The sequence below is a fragment of the Protopterus annectens genome, chromosome 11.part0 (assembly GCF_019279795.1).
Source record: "Protopterus annectens isolate FY-2018-M chromosome 11.part0, PAN1.0, whole genome shotgun sequence".
NCBI classification, from domain to species: Eukaryota; Metazoa; Chordata; order Ceratodontiformes; family Protopteridae; genus Protopterus; species Protopterus annectens.
In genome coordinates, this window is record NC_056745.1 from 1,316,865,859 (window position 1) to 1,316,892,154 (window position 26,296).

The following is a 26,296-nucleotide window of genomic DNA, read 5'->3' on the forward strand; positions in this document are numbered from 1 at the left end:
ACTTACATCTTTATGTGGATTACATCCTACCTTCGCTCATGGATCTGAGTAGATGTTCTTCGTGTTTCACTGTTGCATTTCTCACATATGGGTTATCCGGCTCCCGGTAGCCCTCAGTCGGCCCGAATACCAGAGTCCTTAGTATATGACGTCGGCAGCTGCCACTTGTAAAACTGATGTCAGAACGTCAGGTATAAAGGAGAGGCAGCCGACGCCATTTACTCAGTCTTTCTTGCCGCGGAGCCCAAAGCAGATGCAATTCACACTAGTGCCGGTCAGCTGTTTACCTTCATTTTGCTTTCCGACTACCAAGTTGAAGACGTCTTCAGATAAGTACCCCATTGGGGATTCTCTTTTCTTGCTTTAACAAATGTCAGATAAAGTTAATAACTGTCTTGCCTGTAGGAAACAGATTCTGCAACGTGATTTCCATTCCTATTGTATAACTTGTTTGGGCCTTGAGCATGACGTCCCTAACTGCGATGTCTGTGCTTCCTTTAACCCTTGTACCATACGCCTTAGAGCTAAGAATTTGTATAAGCATTTCGGAGTCTGGCCTAAGATCGTCTGTATGGCCTTCTTGTTTGCCAACTTCAGATATACCTAGTAAATGCAAAGACAAGGACCGCGACAGGCCTAGGGTTAAATCTGCTGATGACTCACCGGTGAAATTGGTCGTCAGCACAGCGGTAGTCAGTGAGGCGCTTTCGCAGCCCCTGCAGTCTGCAGATTTTCAGCTGCAAGCCTCTGCCGAGACCTTTACGGAGTCCTCTATTCCATAGGCTGCTATTTTGTCTTCAGACCCTCTGCCTGTCGCCGCCTCAGATGAGTACAGAGCCACTTTGCAGGCACCGGCTTTGGATGCCTCTTCTTTTCGACATGAGACCAGAACCAGACTGACTACCTTAGTTCAGACTTCTGCAGTGGCTAGGCCTCCCAAGTCATCCCGGATTGCTAGTAAACCTTCCAGCCGCAAACCTACTCACAAGCAGGTGTCGGCCTCCCCTCCTGTGCCTCAGTCCCAGTTGGTAAAGATGGCTGGTGATTTTCTTTCCCTGATTAGGGGCTCTCATCCCCTCCCTTCTAAGAGGGCTAGGGAATTATCTCCTGATATTTTGTCTGTCTCAGATTCTGAGATTTCCAGTATGTCTGCTGGTGAAGAAGGAAATTCTCAACTTTTTTCTGGCTTTGAGGATTCTGATACTGGGGACTCTATCCCTTCTGCCTCCCCTCCAGAAGATTTTTCCTTTGAGGATACTTTGAATACTCTTAGAGAGCATTTTAAATGGGAATGTCAGGATTTTCCACAGTCTAAGGAAAGAATCAGGGAATTTTTGGATTTGCCACAGCATAAGCCTCTGGCTATATCTCCAGTTTTGGATGTTGTGGATGATGTTTTCATGGAAAATTCTTTAACTCCTAATTCTGTTCCTTCTGCCCCCAGAAAACCTGATGGGTATTATATGGTTCGTGAATCTCATCAATTCTTTTTTAAAAGCCCTATTGCTGATCCAGAAATTATTTCTCAAGGCCCCAAGGGCGTTAAGGCTACTATTGCTAAAAACCATGTGCCTTCTGATAAGGAGTCTAGGGCCTTGGACAGGTGGGGTAAAAAGTCTATACCTCTGCAACTCTTGCCATTAGATCTGTGAATTGTCTTTTTCACATGCTTAAGTATCAGCAGCATACTTTGGAGGCCATTAAGGCTAAACTTGGAGATATTCCTTCCATAACAGAGAACAAAGATTTACAAGACTTACTAAATTCTGCCACTTTAGTTAAAAAGCATTCACTTCATTGTGGTTTTTGACACTTTGGAGGCTTCCTGCAGAGCAGCAGCCACTGGTTCTGTAATTAGAAGGCATGCTTGGCACAGGGAGCAGTCTCTTTCTGAACCTGTTAAGTCTAAATTGCTGAATGTTCCTTTGCACAAGGACAGTCTTTTTGGTAATAAGGGTGAGGAGGTAATGAAGAAGTTGGAGGGTAATGCAAGATCTCTGCAAGCTGTAAAAAAATTCCTTCAGGTTCAGCCTCCTTGGTTTAGTAGGCATTATCCTTCCAAGAATTGGTCTTTCCCTGATCCTGGCAAGCAGGGTCGCTCCAGGCCTAGGAGTTTCAGATTTTCCAGAGGACAGCCTTCTGCCCCTCAAAGGGCTAAACAATGGCATTCTTCTGCTAAATCAGGGAGTTCTAAGCCAGCTTCCCAAAGCAAACATTCTCAATGACTCTGGCCTTCTTGTGCCTACCTCTGCAGGCTCTGGGTTTCCTTTGAGGAGAAGGATAGCCAGGTTCGCAGAGGTATGGTCTACCATCACAGGTGACAGATGGGTGCTAAATATAGTAAACCAAGGTTACAAGTTTTACTTTCACACCTTCCCTGTTTTACAAGGGTACCCAGACATTCCCAGAACTCTCAGGGCAGAGGTAGAAACTCATATTTCTTCTTTATTGACTATGGGGGCTATAGAGTCAGTTCCTGCAAATCAGGCAGGCCTAGGTTTTTATTCAAGACTTTTTCTGGTACCCAAGAAAGGGGGAACCTGGCACCTTATTCTGGATCTGTCTATTCTAAACACTTTTCTGGTGATTCCCAGATTCAAGATGCTCACCCTTCAACAGTTACTACCGATGCTGGACAAGGATTCATGGCTGGTAACTTTGGATCTCAAGGGGGCTTATCTGCACATCCCAATAAGGGAAAGTTGCAGGCAGTTCCTTTGCTTCAGGGCTGGGGAGCAATACTTTCAATTCTCTTCATTGTCCTTTGGCTTATCTACTGCTCCCAGAGTTTTTACCAAGTGCCTGGCTCCAGCCATTGCTTTTTGCAGGGATAGAAACATTCACATTTATCCTTACCTGGATGACTGTCTCATTCAAGCAAACTCCCCATAACAACTAGAAAAGGATTTGGATTTTGTGAAAAGCACTTTTACCTCTTTGGGTTACACTCTCAACAAAAAGAAGTCAAAGTTGGTTCCTACAAGGGAGATAGTTTTCCTGGGAGCAAGTCTGAATACAGCCACCCAGGTGGTATTCCTCCCTCAACAGAAGCAAGAAGATCTTTTGGCTTACTTCATGACCTTGGCAAGCATGACCTAGCTCTCTGCAAGGTAATTCCTGTAAGCACTGGGGTTCATGGCTTCATGTATTTTGATGATCCCATATGCAAGGCTGTATATGAGAAAACTTCAATGGTACCTCAAGAATCTTTGGTGTCAACACACACAGGACTTGGACTTGATTCTTCCCCTGATTCCCTGTCTATAAATGGAGTTCCTCTGGTGGGTGACAGCCTATTCTCAGAGCAAGGGTCTGCCTTTCTGCCCACCGCCTGCCAGCCAGACTCTCACCACGGATGCCTCACATGTTGCATCAGGGCTCATCTAGAAGGCAGGGGCATACAGGGGACTTGGAGCAACCAGCAGATTCATCTGCACATAAACTTAAAAGAATTGATGGCAGCGCAGCAGGCCTTGCTGGCTTTCAAGGACCTAGTCTACCCTGGGACTTTGCTGATCAGGACAGACAATACCACAGTCATGTGGTACATCAACAATCATGGGGGGACTCACTCTTACCCTTTGTGCAGAAAAAGCATGAGACTATGGTCCATAGCAGCATCCATGGGCTTATATCTAATAGCCCAGTATCTCCCAAGGAGGCTAAACTCCTTGGTGGATAATTTGAGCAGACGTGTTCTGGATCCTTATGAGTGGCAACTGAACAAGGACATTTTCCATTGCATCACTCATCATTGGGGAACCCCACAAGTGGATCTTTTCTCCTCTCAAACCAATCATCTCCTTCCATCCTTCTGCACCAGGGAGTTTCACAACAAGGCTTGGAGGGTGGATGCATCTCTCAGTTTATGCATTCCCTCCTCTGCCTCTTCTTCCCAGAGTGCTGCTAAAGATGAGGGATAAAAAAAACAAAGGCTATTCTGATAGCACCAGATTGGCTCAGGCAGCATTGATATCCCCTCCTTCGCAGCCTTTCACAGGCTCAGACTTGGCATCTTCCCCTGGTACCAGGTCTGTTGGTTCAGGGAGGGGGAAAGTTCCTTCATCCTCATCTTCAAACTCTGCATTTAACTGCCTGGCTAATACTTTAAATCTTTCCCAACAGGTGGTTGAAGTTCTTCATGAGGCCAGGAGGCCTAACACCAGAAGATCCTATTCAGATAAATGGAAGAGATTTTGCTCTTGGATGCAGGCTAAAGGGGAAGACTCTTCTCATCCTTCTCTTTCACTCATTCTTGACTACCTAGCAGGACTGCTTAATGGTGGACTTTCCTTTTCTTCAATCAAAATTCACACTTCAGCAATTTTGGCTCATTGTTCTTATGAGCAACCCATTTTTTCTCACCCTTTGATGAAACAGTTCATGAGGGGAGCTGATAATCTTAGACCTCCCAGAAGAGCACAAGAAATACAACTAACAAGCAACAACAACTTCACCTCTCGAAAAACATCAAAGCACACCACCACGGAAAGAATGATGCAAGGATATGCAAGGAAATGCTATAAACTTTTATTACACGTTCTGGTACCTCAGCCTTTCGCCTTCAATGGAACAGTTTGCTACAAAAATCACCTCCTTATATACCAAACATTACAAACAATTGCTTTTTATGTATTCGTACACATGGATTATCTATTTATGCTTAAAATATAGATGTGATTGTTTTTTATTTCATTTTGATGCATATACATTGTTCTTTTTCCTTTTTGGAGTGTTTTGGATTTGCACTATGTGGTTGCACTTTAAGGAAATCAGCTAATTATGGCTATTAGATATGTAATTGATTAATGAATTCATTAATTGATTGCATTTGCGTGTAATGTTTGGTATATAAGGAGGTGAATTTTTGTAACAAACTGTTCCATTGAAGATGAAGGCTGAGGTAACAGAACATGTAATAAAAATTTATAGCAATTCCTTGCATTTCCTTGCATAGTTCTTTCCATGGTGGTGTGCTTTGATGTTTTTTGAGAGGTGAAGTTTTTGTTGCTTGTTGGTTGTATTTCTTGTGTTTGATGCAACCATGAGTTTGGATGGTGCTACCATTCTACTAACAATGATGAAATACTATTTGCTGATTTCCTGGTTGAGAGGGAGTGGAAGACTGCTTGTACAGATTTTTTGTTGGCTTCTGAAGATGATACTGTCATGGAGAAGTTTACAGTATTGGAATGACTTATGTCTAAAGAGGTGACTGTTTTTTATGATTTAAAGCTACTGGAGAAATATGTATCTTTGGGCATTATGCCCAGGGGGCTTCACATTGACCGTTTCCCTGCCAGTGGGTTCACTGAGTATGGGAGTGATCTGTTACATGAATGGAGACAGGAGGCATTGGAATGTACCTTAAATTGGCTGCAAATCTTGGTTAAATGGAACATTAGAACCATTGACAAATTATGGGGGGAAATTACTACGTTACAAAATGAGTTGATGGCAACCGTTTCTAACAATGTGTTTCAGAGCACATTTAAGGACATTAAAGTCAGAATCAACAAGGTGGAACAAAATGTGCTTGAATGGAAAAAAAAGGCAAGTTAAACAGGGATGTCAAGGATTTTGAAACTAACAATATCTATTCCTGGCAGCGGAGAGGACGACATCATCATTACAAATTCAAGTCATGTATGCGTAAAAGTGCCAGTGGATTATCCTGTTCCTCAGTTGAGACCAGCGGGAGCAGAAAGAGTGTATCTTTTGAGGACATTGTTCATGATAGTCCATGGGAAAGATCAGAGGGACATATAAAAAACGTTCCAGATTCCAGTTCGGCACCTTTGCAAGTACAAGCTCATTCCAGGAAGAATCGAGGGAGATAGAACAACAACCAGTAGAAGTAGAGACAGTAAGGACATTAGAACCCCCCCCGTAGTGAGTTATGTTAATGTGAACAGCAATAATGATGTAGTTAATGTAGGTTTGTTACCAAATCTAACCGAGTCATTTAGAAATGAAAATGTGCCTTATCCATGTGTAGTTGATTCTGTTGATGTTGTTTTAGAAACCGTTAAGTCATCTAAAGAATGTTTTAATTTGGCAAATGAATCTGCTACCTGATACTACTAAGCCTTCTAGTCATGTAATAGTGCCTTGCGCACGTGTATTGTATTCTACTGATGTCACTTTAAATGTGGTCAGTTTATCAGATGAACAGTTGACTGTTGATATGCAAAGTGTGTTATTGAAGGGGGCTACATTTGTACCCACTAAAACCCCCACACTAGCAGACATTATAGTAGATGTCAAGAGGTTTGTTCATAAACACAGGATGTATGTAATATTTCCGATAATGATGAATTGCTAAACTTGAGCACTTATGATGTTGAGTTGGACACTTTGCTTTCAGATGAGAATAGTGAATGTGAAGATTTTGAATGTGGGGACTTATGTCTGGGTTATGGGTTTATGCCTATACCCAATTTCCCTTCTAACAGCACTTTTATGCCTCCTAAATATTGGAATGCCATCAAGTTTTTGTAAAAAACATCAAGAGTATAATCTTAACAAAAATGAATGGCTTGCATTTAAAGAATTAAGAACACTATTTGATAGAATAGTTGTTAGTTGTTAAAGAAGCAGACAAGGGGAGTAATTGGGTCATTTTGAAGGCTGAACATATGGCAATATGGTATTGGATTTGCTATCTGAGCAAACCATTTATAAAAGCTGCTTGGTAACCCGGTGCAACAGTATAGTGAGAAACTTTGTGAATTATAGGAAAGGGGAACGTCTGTGTTTTCTAAAATCAGATGATGTTAAGAAGCTGATTGTTAATGAACCCAAGCACCCCTATTTGCATGCTATACCTAAAATTTACAAAAATATCACAAATCCTCCTGGCAGACCAATAATTTCAGGCATAGATTTTTACATAGAAAAAGTCAACAAGTTTTTGATTTTTACTTGAAAACATACTTGACTTATGTTGTATCCCATATCAAAAATACTAGCGAAGTTTGTAAAGACCTGTGTAACATGAAGTGGGACAAGAATTATTTCTGGGCTACCATTGATGTGACAGCACTGTATACGAATATACAGATAAGATGGGGTTTGAAGGCTGTGATGAAAGTAATGGGGGAAGGACCGCCTACATTTTTCTTGTTGTCCCTTTTGGAGTTTAGTTTGACCCACAATTATTTTTTGTGGAAAAAATAATTTTATTTACAGTCCAAAGGTACGGCAATGGGGGCAGAATTAGCCCATTCGTACGCTGTCATATACATGAGTGAATTTGAAAAACAATTTGTTTCAAAATTCATTTTTTGTAAAACATGTTGTGTACTAAAAACGTTACATAGATGATCTTATTTTTGTATGTAGGGGTGATAAGTTGCAGTTTTCACAAATTCATGGAGCATCTTAATGGGAATACACACAGACTGAAATTTGTTTGGCAATGTATGGACGACAAAACAGCTTTCTTAGATGTAGAGTTTTATATAAATGGGCAAGGCAAAGTTCAACATAAACCATACAGAAAACCCACTTCTATGAACAATATTCTACATGCTGACAGCGTGCATCCCCCACATTTACTTAATGCACTGCTATATGGTGAATTTAGAAGAACATTCTTTAATACCTCTGAAAAAGAATGTAGAGAAATCTTCATGGGTGAGGCACATGAAAGATTATTATTAAGAGGTTATTCTGGGATTACACTCTCTAGAGCCTAACAGATGGTTTGCAAACAGGGGTACATAGTCAAGCGTCACTATGCAGAGGGAGATAGGTTGTAAGAAGAGGAAAAGTTGTTTTTTGTAACCAAGTTTTCTGATTTTTCTGAAATTTTGGAAAGAATAATAAGACAATTTTGGGGCATAGTGACTGAGGATGTTATGGTGGGGAAACTTTTCCCAGACATATAACTTTCTCATATGGCAGGTACAATAATATAAAATAATTTTTAACCAGCAAAATCTATGGAGGTTAGGGATGGTATATCTGTTGGCATGCACAGATGTGGGAAATGTTCTGTATGTGATAAAGTCAAAAATCTGCATGGTAGCAAGATTAATGGAAAATCATATTTTGCCAAAGAGAAATTTAATTGCAACTCGTGGAGTGATTTATGTCATTGGATGTGATTGTCCAAAGACATTGTGGTATATAGGGCAGAGTAAAAGACAGGTTAAGGTTCGGATTTTAGAACACATTGGAAACATTAGAAGGAAAAATATGGATAGCCCAGTGGCTAACCATTTTATATCAGCACATAAAGGATGTATGGGGGGATTCATTTTCAGTGTTTTAGCATGACCTAAAGTTTATAATGGCAGCTTTAAAAGGTACTTGAACAAACGAGTATAGGATGATAATCAATTATCCTAAGTCCTATGGGAATGAATTTAGATAGTGGCATAATTTTGTAAAAACTAATATAGTAGGACCTAAAAATAAGTATAGTAATATTATAATTAACAGATAAATAATTTAAAAATTGAAATCAATTATGACACAATTTAAACAGTTATTTCTATAAATTCATGGTTTTGGTTAATTGATAGGCTAAGATGGATTTTTTCATGAGTACATTAATTTACAGGATTATGGCAAGGGTGTTTATGATATGAAATAATATAAAATAAAATAAAACAAATTTAAAGTTATTTTATGAATCATAATTGCTTTTTATGTATTTGTACTCATGAATTTTCTATTTATGCTTAAAATATAGATGTGATTCTTTTTTATTTCATTTTGATGCATATACATTGTTCTTTTTCCTTTTTGGAGTGTTTTGGATTTGCACTATGTAGTTGCACTTTAAGGAAATCAGCTAATCATGACTATTAGATATGTAATTGATTAATTAATTAATTGAATGCATTTGCTTGTAACATTTGGTATATAAGGAGGTGAATTTTTGTAACAAACTGTTCCATTGAAGGCGAAAGGCTGAGGTACCAGAACGTGTAATAAAAGTTTATAGCATTTCCTTGCATCGTTCTTTCCATGGTAGTGTGCTTTTGATGTTTTTTGAGACCTCCCAGAAGAGCTCCTACTCCTGCTTGGGATCTTAATTTTGTCCTGGGAAAACTTACTCTGCCTCCTTTTGAACCAGCTGCCTCTGCAGATTTGAAGTTTCTATCCTGGAAGGCTGCTTTCCTTTTAGCAATTACTTCACCTAGAAGGGTATCTGAGTTGCAAGCCTTAATGGCAGTAGAACCTTTCATTATTTTTCACTCAGATTGAGTTTCTCTGAGAACTAATCCCTCCTTCATGCCTAAGGTAGTTTCCAGTTTAACCGTTAGCCAGTCTATTCACCTGCCTACATTTTTCAACAATTCCCAAAATAAAGGGGAAAGGATTCTGCACTCTCTTGATGTGCATAGACAGCTGAGATTTTACTTAGATAGGACTAAATCCTTTCGAAAATCTGAACAGTTGTTGGCTAGTTTTGCTCCTGGGGCTTAGGGTAAAGCTATTTCAAAACAAACCATCTCCAAATGGATTGCTCATTGTATTCACTTTTGTTACCTGCAGCATGGGAAAGTTCCACCTCAAAGTATTACGACCCATTCTACTAGAGTAGCCTCTACCTCTGCAGCCTTTCTGAGAGGTGTGCCTACTAAGGACATTCTAGAAGCAGCTACTTAATCTTCTGTCCATACTTTCACAAAGCATTACAATCTACCCTTGTTTTCCAAATCCAGGGCTGGTTTTGCCTCTGCAGTTTTGCAGGGCCTTCTTACCAGCTCTTAATCTGTTTTCCTTCCTCCACCCTTTGTCTTTTTCCTGGACTTTGGGAATCAACCCGTATGTGCGGATTGCAACAGTGAAAGACGAAGAACATAGTACAGTTGTGTACACTTACCATAAATGTAGATGTCTGAGTGTATTCACTGTTGCAGTCCTGGTTTTCCACCCTCCATTCCCCCTTTTTTCCTAAGGCACAGACTAAATATGTATTTTTATTTTTTTGTATGACATGTCCAGGGTTAGCCTTCTTTTGGGGGTTCCTGACAGTTAAGGCAAGAAAAACTGAAGAAATGGCGTTGGCTGCCTCCCTTTATACCTGACGTTCTGACATCAGTTTTACAACCGGTGGCCGCCGATGTCATATACCAAGGACTCTGTTATTCGTGCCAACTGAGGGCTACTGGGAGCTGGATAACCCATATGTGAGGACTGCAATAGTGAATACACTTGAACATCTACATTTATGGTAAGTGTACACAACTGTACTTTCTCTAGTAAGAGTCTAGTAACAGTCGACACTGATGAAATTAAAAAAAAAAAAAAACTTTGGAACTTAACTGTAAGTCTGTCCATGACCCAGTCCCTTGAGACAGTGTTTAATCCATCAGTGTATCTAGAGCAAAATCCCAATTTGATTGGGGCAGAGAAACTGTAGTGAATACTGTAATGTATGCAAACCCAGAGCTAAGTATAACATGTAAATTCCCTGGTAATTTGAAAAAAAGTTATATTCTTGCCTAAATTTTACAAGTAGTACATGTAGTGGCCCTGTACTATCTGTTGTTCTTCTAATGTGCATTGAGAAGATGTTGAACCGTGAGTGTTTAAGTAGTTTATTGTATACAAATACATCAGGATGGATGGCAGTAACATTAAATTTAAACTATCTAACTGACTGACTACATACTTGCATGCTGTCACTCTGACTGCTCACTCAAAATGACACTCTTGCTTGCACATGCTCAGTACTTATATGCATGTGCTGACTCACTGGAAGGCTTCTTAAAGGTATATCACAGACTCTGATTTACATCCTTCCTCTTTACTGAGCCATCTCATGTAAACAATGACAGTTCAATAGGTATGCAATTATACAGGCACTAATAAAGAAATGCAGCAGTCATGTCCAGGTTGCTGTGCATGTGGAAGTGGGTTTTGAGATGCGACCTGATCTTGTGACATAATAGTTAGGGCTGGGTTTAGCAATAGGGACAGTCACTGGGGAATTTTCTGTTTGAGGAGTTTCAGGGATTTTCCTGGGAAAGGGGATTACTGACAGAATGCCCTCTGAAACAGGAACATTGGACAAGTCACTCTGAGAACTAGAGTCTTTCTTACAGGCAAGATGCTGTAACATTGGTTCGGACACTGGTAACAAATGCTTCCAATTTCATCTGAATTCCGTTCCTTGTGATTCCGCAATGAATGATCTCAGTTCTTGATACAAACTTTTTACAAATCCGATGTGATCTAAACCTTTTGATATCTGCATCTTCACTATCTCCCCTTTTTTAATGAACAGAGCAGTTTGCTGGTTTTATCATAGTGAGACTTCTGAGACAAACAATTTTTCAACAGTTGGGCTTTTTCAGCTTTGTTGCTCTTAGCACTTGGGACCAATAAATTACTGCTGATTGGCAGTGTGGTTCTGGTTTGTCTCGGCATAAGTCTCTGACAGATGAACCAAGATGTTTATCATGAGGAATGTTTCTGAGATTCAACAAGTTGAGTAAACCATTGGTATTGTCGCATCTGAAAAGAGACATAGAGGAGCTCTCTGAGCATGTAACCCAGGCCGGTATGACCCTGACCTTGAGTAGCATCTTACCCTCACCAAGACTGATGCCACAATATGAAGACAAGATGATCAATTTCAACAATTGGCTTAAGTATTGGTGTCATTCAAAGGGGATCCAATGCCTGTCAGCCTGGGATGACATGCTCGACAAGCCATGATGCTTCACTAGGGACGGCTTGCACCTGTCACCCCTGGGCTTTCGGATATTGGAAAAGGCTCTTGCTGCCCCCATAGTGCCATTTTTAGGCAATGCTCAAAAGACAAACCCACCTCCATAGGTATCACAAGGGATAAGAAACTAAGAGTAATGCTACTCAATGCCAGAAGTCTAAACCTCAAGATGCACGCACTCGAAACTCTCCTTAGCATTGAAGAACATTGATATCTGTGCAGTAACAGAAACCTGGTTCAAGGCTCCCGAGAGCACTCCAGCACTACCAGGTTATACCTCATACCATGCTTTTCGGCCCCAAAACTTGGACCAAACCACAAATGGAGGGGGAGTATCAATATTCATCAAAGATACCCACACCTCCAGGTTGGTGGCACAGCACGAGGCATCAGAGACTATCCATGTGCAACTAACAGTGGGTAAAACTGCATTCCAGTTTATAGCCTGATACAGACCACCCTCCCAAACCCAGGAACCCCACACGGCCTTCCTGAGAACACTGGAAAATATGAAGGTCTCTCCAAACACCATTATATTGGGTGACTTCAACTACCCAAACATAGACTGGGAGCATTACTCTAGCTCCAACACCCTAGCCCAAAGGTTCCTAGAATTTATAAACTCAAATGCTTTGGAACAACTTGTTACCACTCCCACAAGAGAGGAAAACATACTGGACCTGATCATCACCAACATGGGGACTCTATGCTCCAGACCAGAAGTGTATCCCTCATTGGTAAGATCAGACCATAAACTAATCTCACTGGATATTCACATCCTTACTCCACCCCCTGCCCTGAAAAGGACAGTGAAAAACTTCTCTAATGCAAATTTCACATTCCTCAAAACCAAGGTGGAATCCTTCAAAGCCCCCGGGCCTGTGGAAAATACGGCCCAGACCACAGAATCCTTTATAAACGCATTCTGTGAACACCTTCAGGAATGCATGGATCATGCAATCCCAAATAAAACCAAGCCCCAATCCTCCAAAGGCAGACGTCCTGTCTGGTGGATCTCAACCATAAACAAACTGTACAATAGAAGGAGGAAGCTACTACATGATAGAGCAAAATCCCAAAAAGGGAAGGCATCTCTGATCAGTATTAGCAAAAAACTATGGGCCTCATAAAATCGTCTAAGGCCAGCTTTGAGAGAAAAATTGCACAGGACACTAAGGAAAATCACAAGGCTTTCTTTAGTTATGTTAGAAACCTGGGTGGGAATTCCCAGATATGCTCAGAATTAGTCCAAAATGACAAAAAATAGATCGAACCCACAGACATTGCCAACATCCTAGCTGACAGGTTCAGTGCAACCCCCCCCCCCCAACAAAAGGGCAAATATCTATCCCAGCAGAGTGCTGCCCCCCTGACATCTCAGATGCTCAGGTAAGAGCTGCCCTCTCCAAAGCAAAAAACACAGCATCAATGGGACCAGACGGTGTCCCGGGCTGCGTCCTACATGAGCTCCAAGAAGAGCTAAACCCAAACATAAAACTATTGTTCAATCTCAGCCTTACTACAGGATATGTACCCAAAGAGTGGCGTACAGCAACAGTGGTCCCTCTCCACAAAGGTGTTGCCTCAACGGATCCTGGAAACTATCGCCCCATAAGCCTGACTAGCTTGGTCTGCAAAGCTATGGAAAGGATCATCATGGCCTCATAAATAAAGATATTGGGGACCTACAGACACTGGATCCTACCCAGTTTGGCTTTGTTAAGGGCAGATCCTGCCTCTTAAACCTGGTTGATTTCTTTGAAACAGTCACTAAGGCCATTGACGAGGGGAAGGTGGGCCACACAGCCTACCTGGACCTCACAAAAGTCTTCGATACAATACCCCACTCGGGCATTATAGATAAGCTCACCAGCTTAAATATAAACCCCTGTGTCACTAGATGGGTTGCAAACTGGCTCAAGGACAGAACCCACATGGTTAGAATTGCTGGAGCCATGTCAGACTCCAAACCAGTTACAAGTGGCGTCCCACAAGGCTCAGTCCTGGGACCTCTCTTGTTCGGTATATATTTCTCGGAGGTACAGGCCAACACGGAAGGACTGTGGCTGACCAAGTTTGCAGATGACTGCAAACTGGGAACTATAATCGACTCTCCAGCCGACACAAGCATCCTCCAAAAGGGCCTCATAGAAACAGACAACTGGTGCCAGAGCCATGGCCTCAAGCTAAATGCCAAAAGTGTATAGTCATCCCTTTGGCAAAAACAAAGTGCCCACAAATTACCACATAGGTGGTAATCCATTAAGTACAGAAGAAGTAATTAGGGACCTGGGGACCCAAGTTGATAGCAATCTCTCATTTGACAACCACGTGGCCAAAGTGGTTAGAAAAACATTTTATATAGCCCACCTAATCATGAAGGGATTCACATCTAGATCAGGGGAGGTCATCGTGCCTCTTTACTCATCCCTCATCAGGCCCATAATTGAGTACAAATTAATTGGGTGAAATTTGAGTTGTTGTCATTCAGGCTTACACGGTTTATTTCTTTAAGTGAAAGCAGTCTCATTTTCAAATTGAAGCCTAATAATAACTGCACGTGTCTCTTAACTATGAAAAATTTCAAGTCATAGCTGTTCCCAGCAGAATAACATGAAAGCACTACTACTGAGCCTTCGGTCTGAATCTCTTCACCACCATAAGCAACAAGCTTCACACACTTTGTCAAATCAAGATGTTCTGTAGCTTTTACTCTAGCAAACGCTTCTGCTGACATAACATTGAACTTTGAACCAGTATCTACTTTGAGCTCTGTGGGACTCCCAATCCAGACAGTACAAAAGTTCTCATTCTTTGCCCACAAATCTACTGCATTAACTGTTTCACCAAGTACAGACGCACCATCAACATAGAAAGTAGGGCCGCAGCTTTCTAATTGATCAACTTGCCTCTTGGAATGCTCTCTTTTATTAAAAGAATGTGCTTTATTTGATTTATAAAACCTTTGAAAATTATTCCACTTTTTACATTTGTGGCACTGCTGACCAAAAAACTAAGCACTTTTCTTGGGGTTGTGATTTCCACCACAATTACAACAGATGACTGTGAGGCTAGGTGAAGGCACATTCTTTGAGTTTGCTGACTCACCCTTGTGCTTCACCGAGCATGCCCTGGAATTTGCTGGAAAGGCTAGGGTTTCCCAGAGACTGTTACAGAACCTGCAGTAGCTGCCATGTGCTTGGGCCTCTTTCTTTGTGCTGCATACTGTCAACATGAGCTTTGTCACTATGCCTTCCACAGCTATTCTCATTTGTAAGCATACTTGTGTGCTTTTCAGTAAGTGCATATGTCTGACAAATATCAATGGCCTTATTTAACATCAAATCACTGTATTGAAGCAAAGTCTTTCTCACTGTGTCATTGTTAATACCACACACAAGCCTGTCCTTTATCATCTCATCTATCAAATCACCAAATCTACACATATTAGCCTTGTTTCTCAAGTCAGCTATACATGCTGCAAAAGTTGCACCAGGCTTTTGATCCCTTGTGTAAAATAAGTGCCTTTCCATTGTAATAGTCATTTGGGGATTACATATTTCTCTAAATTTAAGTTTTAAGCACTCAGGGTCTTCGCATGTTTCAGCCTGTATCACTATATGGTCTTCCTCCTTCCCTGCAAACACAGCAGGTGCATACACAAATGAATGCTCTCTTTCAGTGGCCTCTAAACCAGCTAAGCAGAATAAATGCCTTTGTACATTCATCTTTGTCAGAAAAAGCAGCCTGTATGAAAATATTGCATTCCTGTTCAAACAATTTTTTGCAATATTATCAACACAAATGGTGCGGGTCTGTGAAAACATTCTGCCATGCCCACAGATTATAGTAAAGCACACTGCAAAATTGGCCCTTACAATTATGTATGAGCATTCAAACACACCAGGCACTTTTAATAATATTCAAATGCACAATAAGCTTTTTGAAATACTGTACTCTGTGAAATGTACTTTGGAATGACTATGCTTTCTGAAATATTCTTTGAAATGATTGTACTTTGTGAAATAAAGGCAGTGTAATACTACACACACTTGCAAACACTTTGCACACTTTGAATATTTTGAATAGCTTTACTTAATACAAAAAAGTAGCACATAGCGAAAAAATATAGTAATTTTCCCTTTTTTGTATATTTTATGTGATTTGGATATTTCAAATATTTTCATAATTATTTCAAATAGTTTTATCAATATGTCGCTGTTTCAGACATTTTGTTTAATAAGAAATTCATTTTGAGTGTTCTGAGTGCTTCATTTTATATTTATAGCAAAAGAAATCATTTAATAAAGTTTTAGTATCTGGAATTAGTTTATGACCAGTTTTGCGAGTTGTTTGAGCAGTAGGGATGATCCACACCTATATATTCCTCCAACTTTAACCTGTTGCCTCATGGCTGTAACTCTGGATCCCACTCTTTACACCATGCCGCTCTTCTTATGTGCATTAAGAAGACATTGAGTCTTGGGTGTTTGATTAAGTAGTTTATGGTATACAAATACATCAGGATGGATAGCAGGAACATAAAACTTTAACAAACTATCTAACTAACTGACTGACTACATACTTGCATGCTTTCACTCTGGCTGCTCACTTAAAATGGCACTCTTGCTTGCACATGCTCAGTGCTTATATGCATGTGCTGACTCACTGGAAAGTTTCTTAAAGGTATATCACACACTCTGATCTACACTATCTACATTATTTTACTGTTGTTATAAAGGACTGTATAACAATATATGTTATGCGTGCTGGCAAAGGCTCTGCTGCTTCTGTGTTTCACAATACTGTTTCTTTTCTTTTGTAGCATTCATGTTACCAATGATGATCGAGGACGTAAGGGTGTTTCCTGGACCAAGGAAGTGACTGTGTTGATCAGTGATGTAGTAATACAGCTCCTGCAGGACTGGATCATCATGGTAAATGAACACTGCTGTAAATGTATTTATATGAATAACAAAGCTTGTTACTTTTTATTATTATTTTGGAATGAGATAAAAACTCCTTTGGAGTTGTTGTACAGTGTACTTACACACAAAAATACATTCATTAGCTATTGTCCTGTGGAGCATAAATTTGCTGCCTGCTGTCTTTCATCCTCATACATCAATGAACAGCTGACAAGTAATATGCAATCGCGTCAAAGTTTACATAATGTGTGTTTAGAACCACTGCAGAACAAATGGCATTGCTCACTCTGTCAGAGACACGGACTGTATCCTGTTACTGACTGAATGCACTCTACCTGAAGCAGCAGTGTCATTTGACATGTTTATGACTGAATGCACTCTACCTGAAGCAGCAGTGTCATTTGATATGTTTATGACTGAATGCACCCTACCTGAAGGAGCAGTGTCATTTGACATGTTTGTCTCAGATGTAGAGCCAGTGATGATGTGCCTCAGACTGTAGGCAATGTCTGTATTTATACTGATATTAAAACCATAACAGGGAACAGTAAAAGTATTTTTAAATGGAGTCTGCTTTATCTGATGGATTATAATTCCCTGTGCCTTGTATCTGTTACCTTTTTATAAACCAGTATAATTCACTAAATGTCAGTCTGTAGACATTCATGCAGTTCATTACAAATTAAACATTCAGAATAGTGAATATTGTACTTCAGCAATAAAATGTGCTTGTCAACTTAGCAAATGCATTTTGCTTTCCAACAGAATATTTGTCTTTGCAAACTTTGAAATATAAACCCTGCTGGTACTGTATATGGTTTACTTACTATGGTGTTTCAAACATGCTACATTCTTGCGTTTCTTGAAAGAAGCTTTAATACTAATTATCACCTTCTGTGACTCCCTGTGTAGCATCTCTACACCATCCACACTATCACTACTTTATTTTCTAATGCAGTCTGTTGTACTGCACATATAAGGAAAAATGGCCTAGATCTATTTCAGGACAATCTTGCTTCAAGAAGTAAGAATTTCCAAAATTTCATTAGAGTAGCCCCTCCCAAAAAAATAATAATAATAAAAAAGATATTTGGCAAACACTGTATCCTTATTAAATTGAAACAAAGGAAGCCTATTTACTTTATTTAGTTCAAAGGTTTGATGCAAGACCCAAGCTTACCAGATTATTTTTCCACACAAGACCAGTCCCTCTGGTACTAATGCACTTTATTTATATCTTGACTGTAGTATTTTCCACCTGCAAATAAACTCTGAATATTAATGGGTCTAGAGCTAACCAGTATCTTAACAGGATCATTTAATATTAGTAATGACTAGCATTAATAATTTTTTTTTAAATTTTTGTATTTCTTCTTCATAATCAATAAATACATTGTGTCAGTAATATAGTTTGCAACTAGCCTATGACATTGCCTTGTTTTTAAGTAACAAGCTAGAATAATACAAATGGCTTTAAACTTCAGCTTTGAACCAGCCATGCCTCTTTAATCAAAACTGCCAGGAGGAAGACAAAAAGCCTTACATGGACCTGAGATTTCTCTTCCACTTTAAAAACATCTGAAAACATTCTGAGCAGATTCAACTTTATTGATAAAACCTGCTGAAAATTTCAAAGGGCCCCTGGCTGTAATTCTGGACATTTTCCTACAAATTCAGAAAGTCAGGATTGTTGAGTATCATTAGTTTTGAAAGAGTGACAACTTGTCTTGTGGTGTCAGCCTGCAAGACCACCCAAAGAGAACTGCAAATCATGTCTTGCAAATATTCACTTGTTTACTCAAATGTGAAGAAGGGTTTTGCTCATTCCATGGTCCATTGTCACAGACTCCTCAGTACCATGTTAGATTTAAGAATGTGATTGTTCCAATGCCTTGTGCTAGAATCCACTTACTTTGTTTTTTAATATCAGGAGTAGTATTATATAAAAGGATATTAGGAAGATGCTTACTTCTATTGCTTTACTCTTGTAATATTTTATCTGAGATGCCTTGACATAATCACAGTTTATAATCTTAAACATGTATTTAAACCATCATTGGATGATGTTCACAGTGAGTTAGACAAAGTGAAAAACATGTAGCCCAAGAATTATTCTGATCTTCATTACTGTTATTCCTTCTGGTAAGTATGCTTCTTATCATGTTCCAGCCTATGGTTTCTGTATTGCAAGGAATATTCCAGTCCTCCTCAGTCCTGGTATGTAAGCTTCTTAACATGTTGTAGGGAATCTTCTAGTCCACCTTAATCCTTCTGTGTATGCATTCTTCTTGTCATGTTCAGCCCAAATGATTCTGTATTCTCAGTCCATTGCTGGAGAAAGTCACACAGAGTAATTAATTCTTAGAGTGCACTTCTGAAAAAAGAGAAAAACATAAAAATAATACTTCAAGATTCAAGCTTGTGTGTGTAATGGTTACATTTTTATAATATGATTTATTAAAGTCAGATAATGTAAGAAGCATTTTCACCCCTTGCTATATCAGTCTCTGAGAGATCATAAGAGTTCTAACATAAAGAATCAGATTGTCTGTGTAGGTATGAGTTGCAGCTTCCCTGCTGATAACTTCCACGTCATGAGTGTTTTATTTTACTAAACTAACAAATCAAACATTCCCTGTAACTATCAAGCAAAAGTGAACATAGTGATCATTCTTGCTTTGGTAACCAGTACGTAAGATATGTTTTAGAACTGAAGTTACATTCCAAAGGCAGCATATATGGATCTTGTACTTTTAAAACTATTAATAGAAAGCACAATATATTAACAGTTCATAAAGAATTTGGATAACTCAACCAAATGCTTTCTCAGTATCAATGTTAAATCTGAGAGTGAAACACTATCAAAATTTGTTGTTTCACTATTTAATGTGGTGAACGTAGACACGAAACAAAAACCAAAGAAATGTTGTAGTTCCAAAACAGCCACGGCTGTCAAAGTATACTTTGACTTCCGTGGCTGTTTCGGAACTACAACATTTCTTTGGTCACTATTTAATGTGTTTTGCAGGGGATCTTCACCCCCAGCCTCCCCCCACACCCATCTGCTTAAATATAGTAGGCCCTTGATGGCAAAATCTCTAAGAGAGGTGAATTCTCTTAGATGTTACAGTGGTTCTGTTTAAAACTAGAAGAACCAAATTGTACATCTGTAATTGCACATTACATTGCTAATCACAGATGACACACAGTTCAACCTGTCACCCTCTGTTTATCTCCCACTCTCTTTATCACTATCTCTCTCTATATATGTATATAAAAGTAATATATATATATATATATATCTATATAAACTAATAACCAAAAGACTGACTTTAGAAGATAATAACTATATAATAAGCAACTTCTCTTATTAATTCAATGGATGGAAGAAACACTCATGGAGACCAAACTGTTACTTAGCGCTTTCGTCCGTTTATTGATAATCGAACTTCATCAGAGTAAATGTTGCAGGAATGTTACAGAAATGTTAAAGCACTTATTTATATACTCCACATGGTACAGAGCCACAGATCCCATGTGAAGTGCATAATGTAAATCTACATAGGTAAGGGACCAATCAAGACAATCAGGATCAGTACTACTTAATTGCAAAGTGGTATGGTCAAACTGCGTAGCAATTGTATATCAACAGCGTGAGGATGAGGGCACGATTGCTAAGCCCCGACTGGTATTTCAAGCCTCTAAGTTTGCTACTTACAGATGGTGTAACTAGGGCTAAGGTATAGTGTCCTATGAGAATTTCATAGATACATTAGAATTTTTAATACACAAAGAGTAAACTATTGCTGTGTTGTCATATTAGGATGGGTACAGTCATACAGTATTATCAGGGGGAGACTGTTGATGTTATAAGACTAGATGGCAAGCCAGTGCCGATTTATCATACTCATCTTAGAAATAAAAGTAGCAAATGTTTGCCATTAAAAAACGATAACACTGCGGGGAACTTATTCTCAAGAAGATCTGTATATTCATGCTGTTAGTGCAGTGTTGTTGCTCAGGCTGAGCACAGTATTCTTCATCAACGAGGTTTAAAAATATATACCCATACAAATACTAATAAAGCAACCAAACTTGTTAGAAAAAATGTCTTTACACGAAATATTGTCACTTCAGTGTTTCTATTGCGCTTGCCGCGCTTTTGTTAGTCCCATACTTTGGTTTTCAAGAGTCATTCTAATGTATAGCTCCCTGTCCAATGGGAGGGCTCAAGTCTGGAGGAGCCACCAATGGTCGACCTAGGAGTCACGTCCTATCTTCTATTCTTATGTCGATGGGGGGGACCAATCTTAGCATTGTGGACTGGTAATAGGTCCGTGAGAGTTCGTTTCTGCCAGAAATAGGTTGGCCAGTCACGTCTGTGGCAAACAAGCAACAAGCTAGGGTTTTGTCCAATTACTGGTTAGTCGAGACTAGCAAATCGCTCTGGTGCAGACAGATGAGGAGCTCCAATGGTGAAAAAGCCTGTGTAAAAAACGATGATAGGCCCATAGGATCCGTCACCCGCAAATCAGGTTGCTATAACTGTGTGCCAATGGAGTGTTAACAGCGTTGTGTGACATCCAATCCTGTGTTTGTGCTGAAAGGTAAATGTGTTCAAATGGTCCAGAGGCATGGGAGGAATTAGGCCAATGGGGTATCGCGGAGGGTGTGGCTTAGGACAGCCATTTGAGTGCACATTTCAAGTTGGTGGTCTCGTTTAATCCAGGGGGCTCTTCGGCGTCCAAAAAGATCTGCCAACGAAGTTCCTTGAGCTCGAGCAGTGTTTCGCAGTCGCCGAAAAACTGCTCGACTTGTTCCAGGACCAGAAAGTGGAATTTGTCAAAGTTGGCACATGTGGTACTGTGCTTGCCAAGGGCGTTGTTTTTATCCTTGTTCCTGACTGCTGCCAAGTGCTCCTTGGCCCTGTCAGACAGTTTCCTTATCGTCTTGCCGATGTAGAAGGAGCTGCAGTTAGCGCAGATGGCGGCATATACTACAAACTCAGAGCGGCAACTATAAGCCCCTTTGTGTTTGACCACAAAGTTGTTGTGTGGAAACCGGTACTGGTCGCCAATAAGAATGTGCGGGCATATAACGCAGTGGCCGCATGATGCCATTCCTGTTTGTGGGGTCCGGTTGGTGGACCCGGTTGTGTTGTATTCCTTCTGGTCATTCCTCTCAAACGCCATCCTAAGGGATTTGGTTTTTTTGTGCGTGAAGTTCGGAGCTCTCCCTAGTGTCTGCCTTAGCATTTTATCAGCTTCGATGATGTTCCAGTTGTCGATGAGGATACTCTTAATCGCTTTCATATCCCTACTGATGGGAACAGGAAAGCTGCTTTGTCTGTCCACTGAGGGGGTTGACCCAGCGTTCTGTGGCTTGTGCTCAAAGCCATATTTAAGTATTGGCTTGAATTTGGTATTCCTGAGGCTAGTGACTTCGTCGCGGGTCTGTTCAATTAGGTCAACGGGGTAGTTTCTGTTGCTGAACAGGTTAGCTAGGTATTGGCTCTCAGTTGTGTAGGCGTCATCATTGGAGATCAGCCTGGAGAGCCTAATGAATTGCCCTTTAACTACGTTCTTCTTGATGAAGAACGGGTGTTGGCTGCCGTATTCCAGGAAGTTATTCCTGTAGGTCTCCTTCCTGAAAATGTTCGATTCTAGTTGGCCCGTGGCGTCATTAATCGTGATTTGGGTGTCCAAAAAGTTGATGCTATTGCCGCAACCTGATATTGCAAAATCCAGGTACTCGAGGCTTTGGGAAAGTTCTGTGATAAATGGTTGAACCCCTGTAGCAGGACCATTCCATATAAATATGATATCATCAATGTATCGCCTGTACAACGCGATATGCTCAAATCCTTTAAGATGCACTAGCGTTTCAGCTTCCCACGTGCAGAGAACCAAATTGGCGTATGCCGGGGCCATTTTGGACCCCATGGCGACACCTTTAACTTGTTGGTAGGTAATCCCGTTGAAGGAAAAAAAGTTATTTTTTAACACAGCTGTTGTGAGCCCAAGAAGAGTTTCAGTTCTGGATTCACTGAATTTGCAATATTTCGTGAGAAAGAGTTGCACGGCCTTTAGACCTTCATGGTGGGGAATATTCGTGTATAGTGAAACAATGTCAAGGGAGACAAGTTGGCAACCATGAAAGTTACTTCTGTGGATGTACAAGTCATTCAGGAACTCCCAAGAGTCTTGTATATGAAACTGGGAGGATTGTACAATCGGGTTGTATACACTATCAAGATATTCGGAGATATTCTCGTTTTAGTCTTTTTGCTCGAGATGATCAGTCTAAAAGGCGGGTCGGATTGGTCTTTGTGTATTTTAGGTATCCCAAAGGCCTTACCAAGGCTAGGGTGAGGTATCTGTAGGTAGGCCACTTCCTCTTGGGTAAGTAATTCCTTGCGTTCAAGTATTTTCAAGAGGTTATCGATGGCTCTTAGGTTCTTGTTGATCTCGTCCATCGTCACCATCCTGTAGAAGTCATGGTCTCTGAGCATCTGAGAGATTTTTGCTATATATGAAGTTTGGTCCATAAGCACCAGGCCGGTGCCTTTGTCTGCTTTCATGATGCGTAGTTCTTTGTCATGACTGAGTTCATGCAGTGCCTGCCTTTCGGATGGTGTAAGGTTAAACCACTTATTCAAACAAGGGTGGCTAAAGAGGTTCCTTAAGTCAAATTCGCACACACTTTGGAATGTGTTCAGGTTGTTGTTAAGTACTGGGGTGTACAAGCTTTTTTCTTCAGACACCTCGGTTGGGGGGCGTCATCGACCGAGGTAAGCTGTATCATCCAGCTTGACTGCCTTGGTGGGGTATTACATCAGCAAAGAGTACTTTCAGGTTCAGTTTCCTAATGTACAGTCTTAAGTCCAGTATAACGTCGGTGATATTAGCCCTTTGGGCAGGGATAAACGTGAAACCTTTCATTAACACCCGCTGTTGTGCGTTGGTGAGGTGAACTTTGGAAAGGTTGAAGACTGTACTGTCGGTGCCCGCTATTTGGTGTACTAGTATGGTCTCCTTGCCATGCTCCTCGTGGTCATGTATCCCCCTGTGTAGCGGGACTGGTTGTAACCCCGTCCTCTCATCCCTCTCCTCCCGCCACCTCTGTTCCTCCTCACTTGGCCCCGCCATAAAAAAGGTTGTTCGTCCTGTTGGTGGTTAGCTGGGATGTTGTGCGAGTCCGGGGGCAGCCCTTGGTTGGTTTCTGCTTCCATGGGAGTTTCGGTTGCTGGAGGTGTTCCGTACCTTGGGGTCCCTGGGGTTGCTGCGGTGGTGGCGTTTCATTCGAGGTGATCAGTGGGGTTCCTGCAGGAGCCCGTGGTGGTCTGTTGGTTGGGGTTCTGGGGGCTCATTCCCCATTTAAAAGGTAGGCACAGTTTTGTTCATATTGGGCGATATCCCTGTTGAGCTTGTTCTGTTTTCTGAAAATCAAGGTGGCTACATGCCTAGTGATTTTCGGGTTAATTCTGTCGAATAAATGTTTATAATGTTTAGAGGCTTGAAATACCAGTCCTTGCTTAGCAATCATGCCCTCATCCTCGCGCTGTTGATATACAATTGCTACGTAGTTTAACCATACCACTTTGCCATTAAGTAGTACTGCCCAGATTGTCTTGATTGGTCCCTTACCTATGTAGATTTACATTTTGCACTTCACATGGGATTTGTGGCTCTGTACCATGTGGAGTATATAAATAAGTGCTTTAACATTTCTGTAACATTCCTGCAACATTTACTGGAAGTTGCTTGTTTTATATATATATATATATATATATATATATATATATATATATATATATATATGTGTGTGTGTGTGTGTGTGTGTGTGTGTGTGTGTGTGTGTGTGTGTGTGTGTGTGTGTAATGATGTAGCCAAGGTTAGTTGTGTGTCATTTGTGATCTACAATGTAATGTGTCTCCTTGAATAATTCTTTTAAAACTGAGAGTTGAGTCCAGCTTGCAATTGTCCGAGTAGGTAGCTCTGTCTTTTTTAAATTCTTTTTTTTAAATCATGGACAAAACCAAAAAAACTCCCCAAACCAGAGGTACTTATAAAAGCTTGACAGAACTGACACACAGAGTTGATAAAATAAGATGTGTATTATGATGCATTTTATAATGAACAAATAGTCTGTTATTGTTATGCCTGGAATTATATAATAATTTTAATCCTCGTTGCTTTCTTACAAAATCACAAATTTTGAGCTACAGTTATATATTTAAAGGCCAAATCAGGGAATATTGAGAAGGCGGCACCTCAGATAATTAACAGTTTTTCGGACCAAGGCTTTTGACACAATTCCCCAATCAAGTATAGTAGAAAAGCTAAATAAACTGATTCAAGAGATCAAAATGAACCCATAGCCACCTCTACAAAGATGCCAGTCACCAGTGGAGTCCCCCAGGGTTCAGTGCTGGGACCTCTCCTGTTTGGCATTTACTTCTCTGAAGTAAAATCTAATACCAATGGGCTCTGGTTGACTAAGTTTGCAGATTGTTGCAAGCCGGGAGCACTACTTGAATCATCAAATGACTTAGACATCACACAGGAAGGGTTGTCTCAAACAAATAACAGGTGACAGAATCATGGACTTTTACTAAATGACCCCCAAAAAAATCTGTTACCATATTTATCCTGGGCAACTACCACATTGACAATACACACCCAACAGCTGATACAGTTGTTCAGGATTTGGAAACGTATGTGGACAGTAAGCTAACTTTTAACCAACATGTGCCCACTGTTGTAAGAAAGTTATTCTATATTCTGTAGCTTATAAACCAAAGGCACTGTGTCTAGATCTAGAGATGTCACTGCCCCCTTTACACTGACCTCATTAGGCCAATCATTGAGTATAAATTTCCCTTTGCATTCGACTTTCCAGTCACATGCAACAAATAGAATGAACATAAAGACATCTTACTGAGAGGATGCAAGGCCTAAACAATATGTTCTACATGGACAAACTCAAAGCTCTGTCTCTGTACTCAGTATCGTACAGACTACTGCCATGACATGACCTGTGTCTGGCATACAGGGTATCCTCTCAGCTAATTATGATGGAATTATTGCCCATCAGAAAATCAAATGACATCAGAAATACTTGGTATAGACATATAAATCTCTTTTTCAACATCAACAGAACAGTTTGAAAGGACAGGTATATCTCACAGAGGATATCATTGCTCTGGACCAGACTCCCCATCTGTATAAAACTAAGCTTGTGCCTATCCATATTAAAGTACAGCTTGTATCTATGGATGTGTAATAGAAACTTTACCGCAGGACTGCTCTCTGCACTATAAGTGAACAGAGGCAGCTCTTAAATGCTTTATCTATGAATGAGTTCCCTCAAATTATCTAGCAGCTATTCTCACTAATTGTAATATATAATTATTGACTATGGGATGGGTAAGGCCAATGTAACACAATGGAATAGGTTACGTCAAGCACTAAAAGGGAAATAAGCTAAACTTAAAATGGCATGTAAGGCCAGCAAGCCGAGTACCTACGTACAAACCCACATACCTAGTAAGTTTATAATCTTTGCCTCATTTTTTGTATTTTCTTATTACTGTCTTCTATCCTCTTCCACAGATTTATTAGTTGCTTAAGCAGATTACATCCTGAATTTTTCTTAGTTCCACTCATGTTCT

The 26,296-nt window shown here is 40.3% G+C and overlaps 1 protein-coding gene across 1 annotated transcript in view; it reads left to right on the forward strand.

Annotated features, from left to right (window-relative positions):
* LOC122815830 (kielin cysteine rich BMP regulator) overlaps positions 1–26,296 on the forward strand; it is a 2,917,372-nt gene that overhangs the window by 2,769,464 nt on the left and 121,612 nt on the right. Inside the window, exon 51 of the mRNA XM_044088633.1 lies at positions 16,521–16,632. Within this exon, the coding sequence (XP_043944568.1) occupies positions 16,521–16,632 (112 nt within the window). The remainder of the gene's footprint in view (positions 1–16,520; positions 16,633–26,296) is intronic.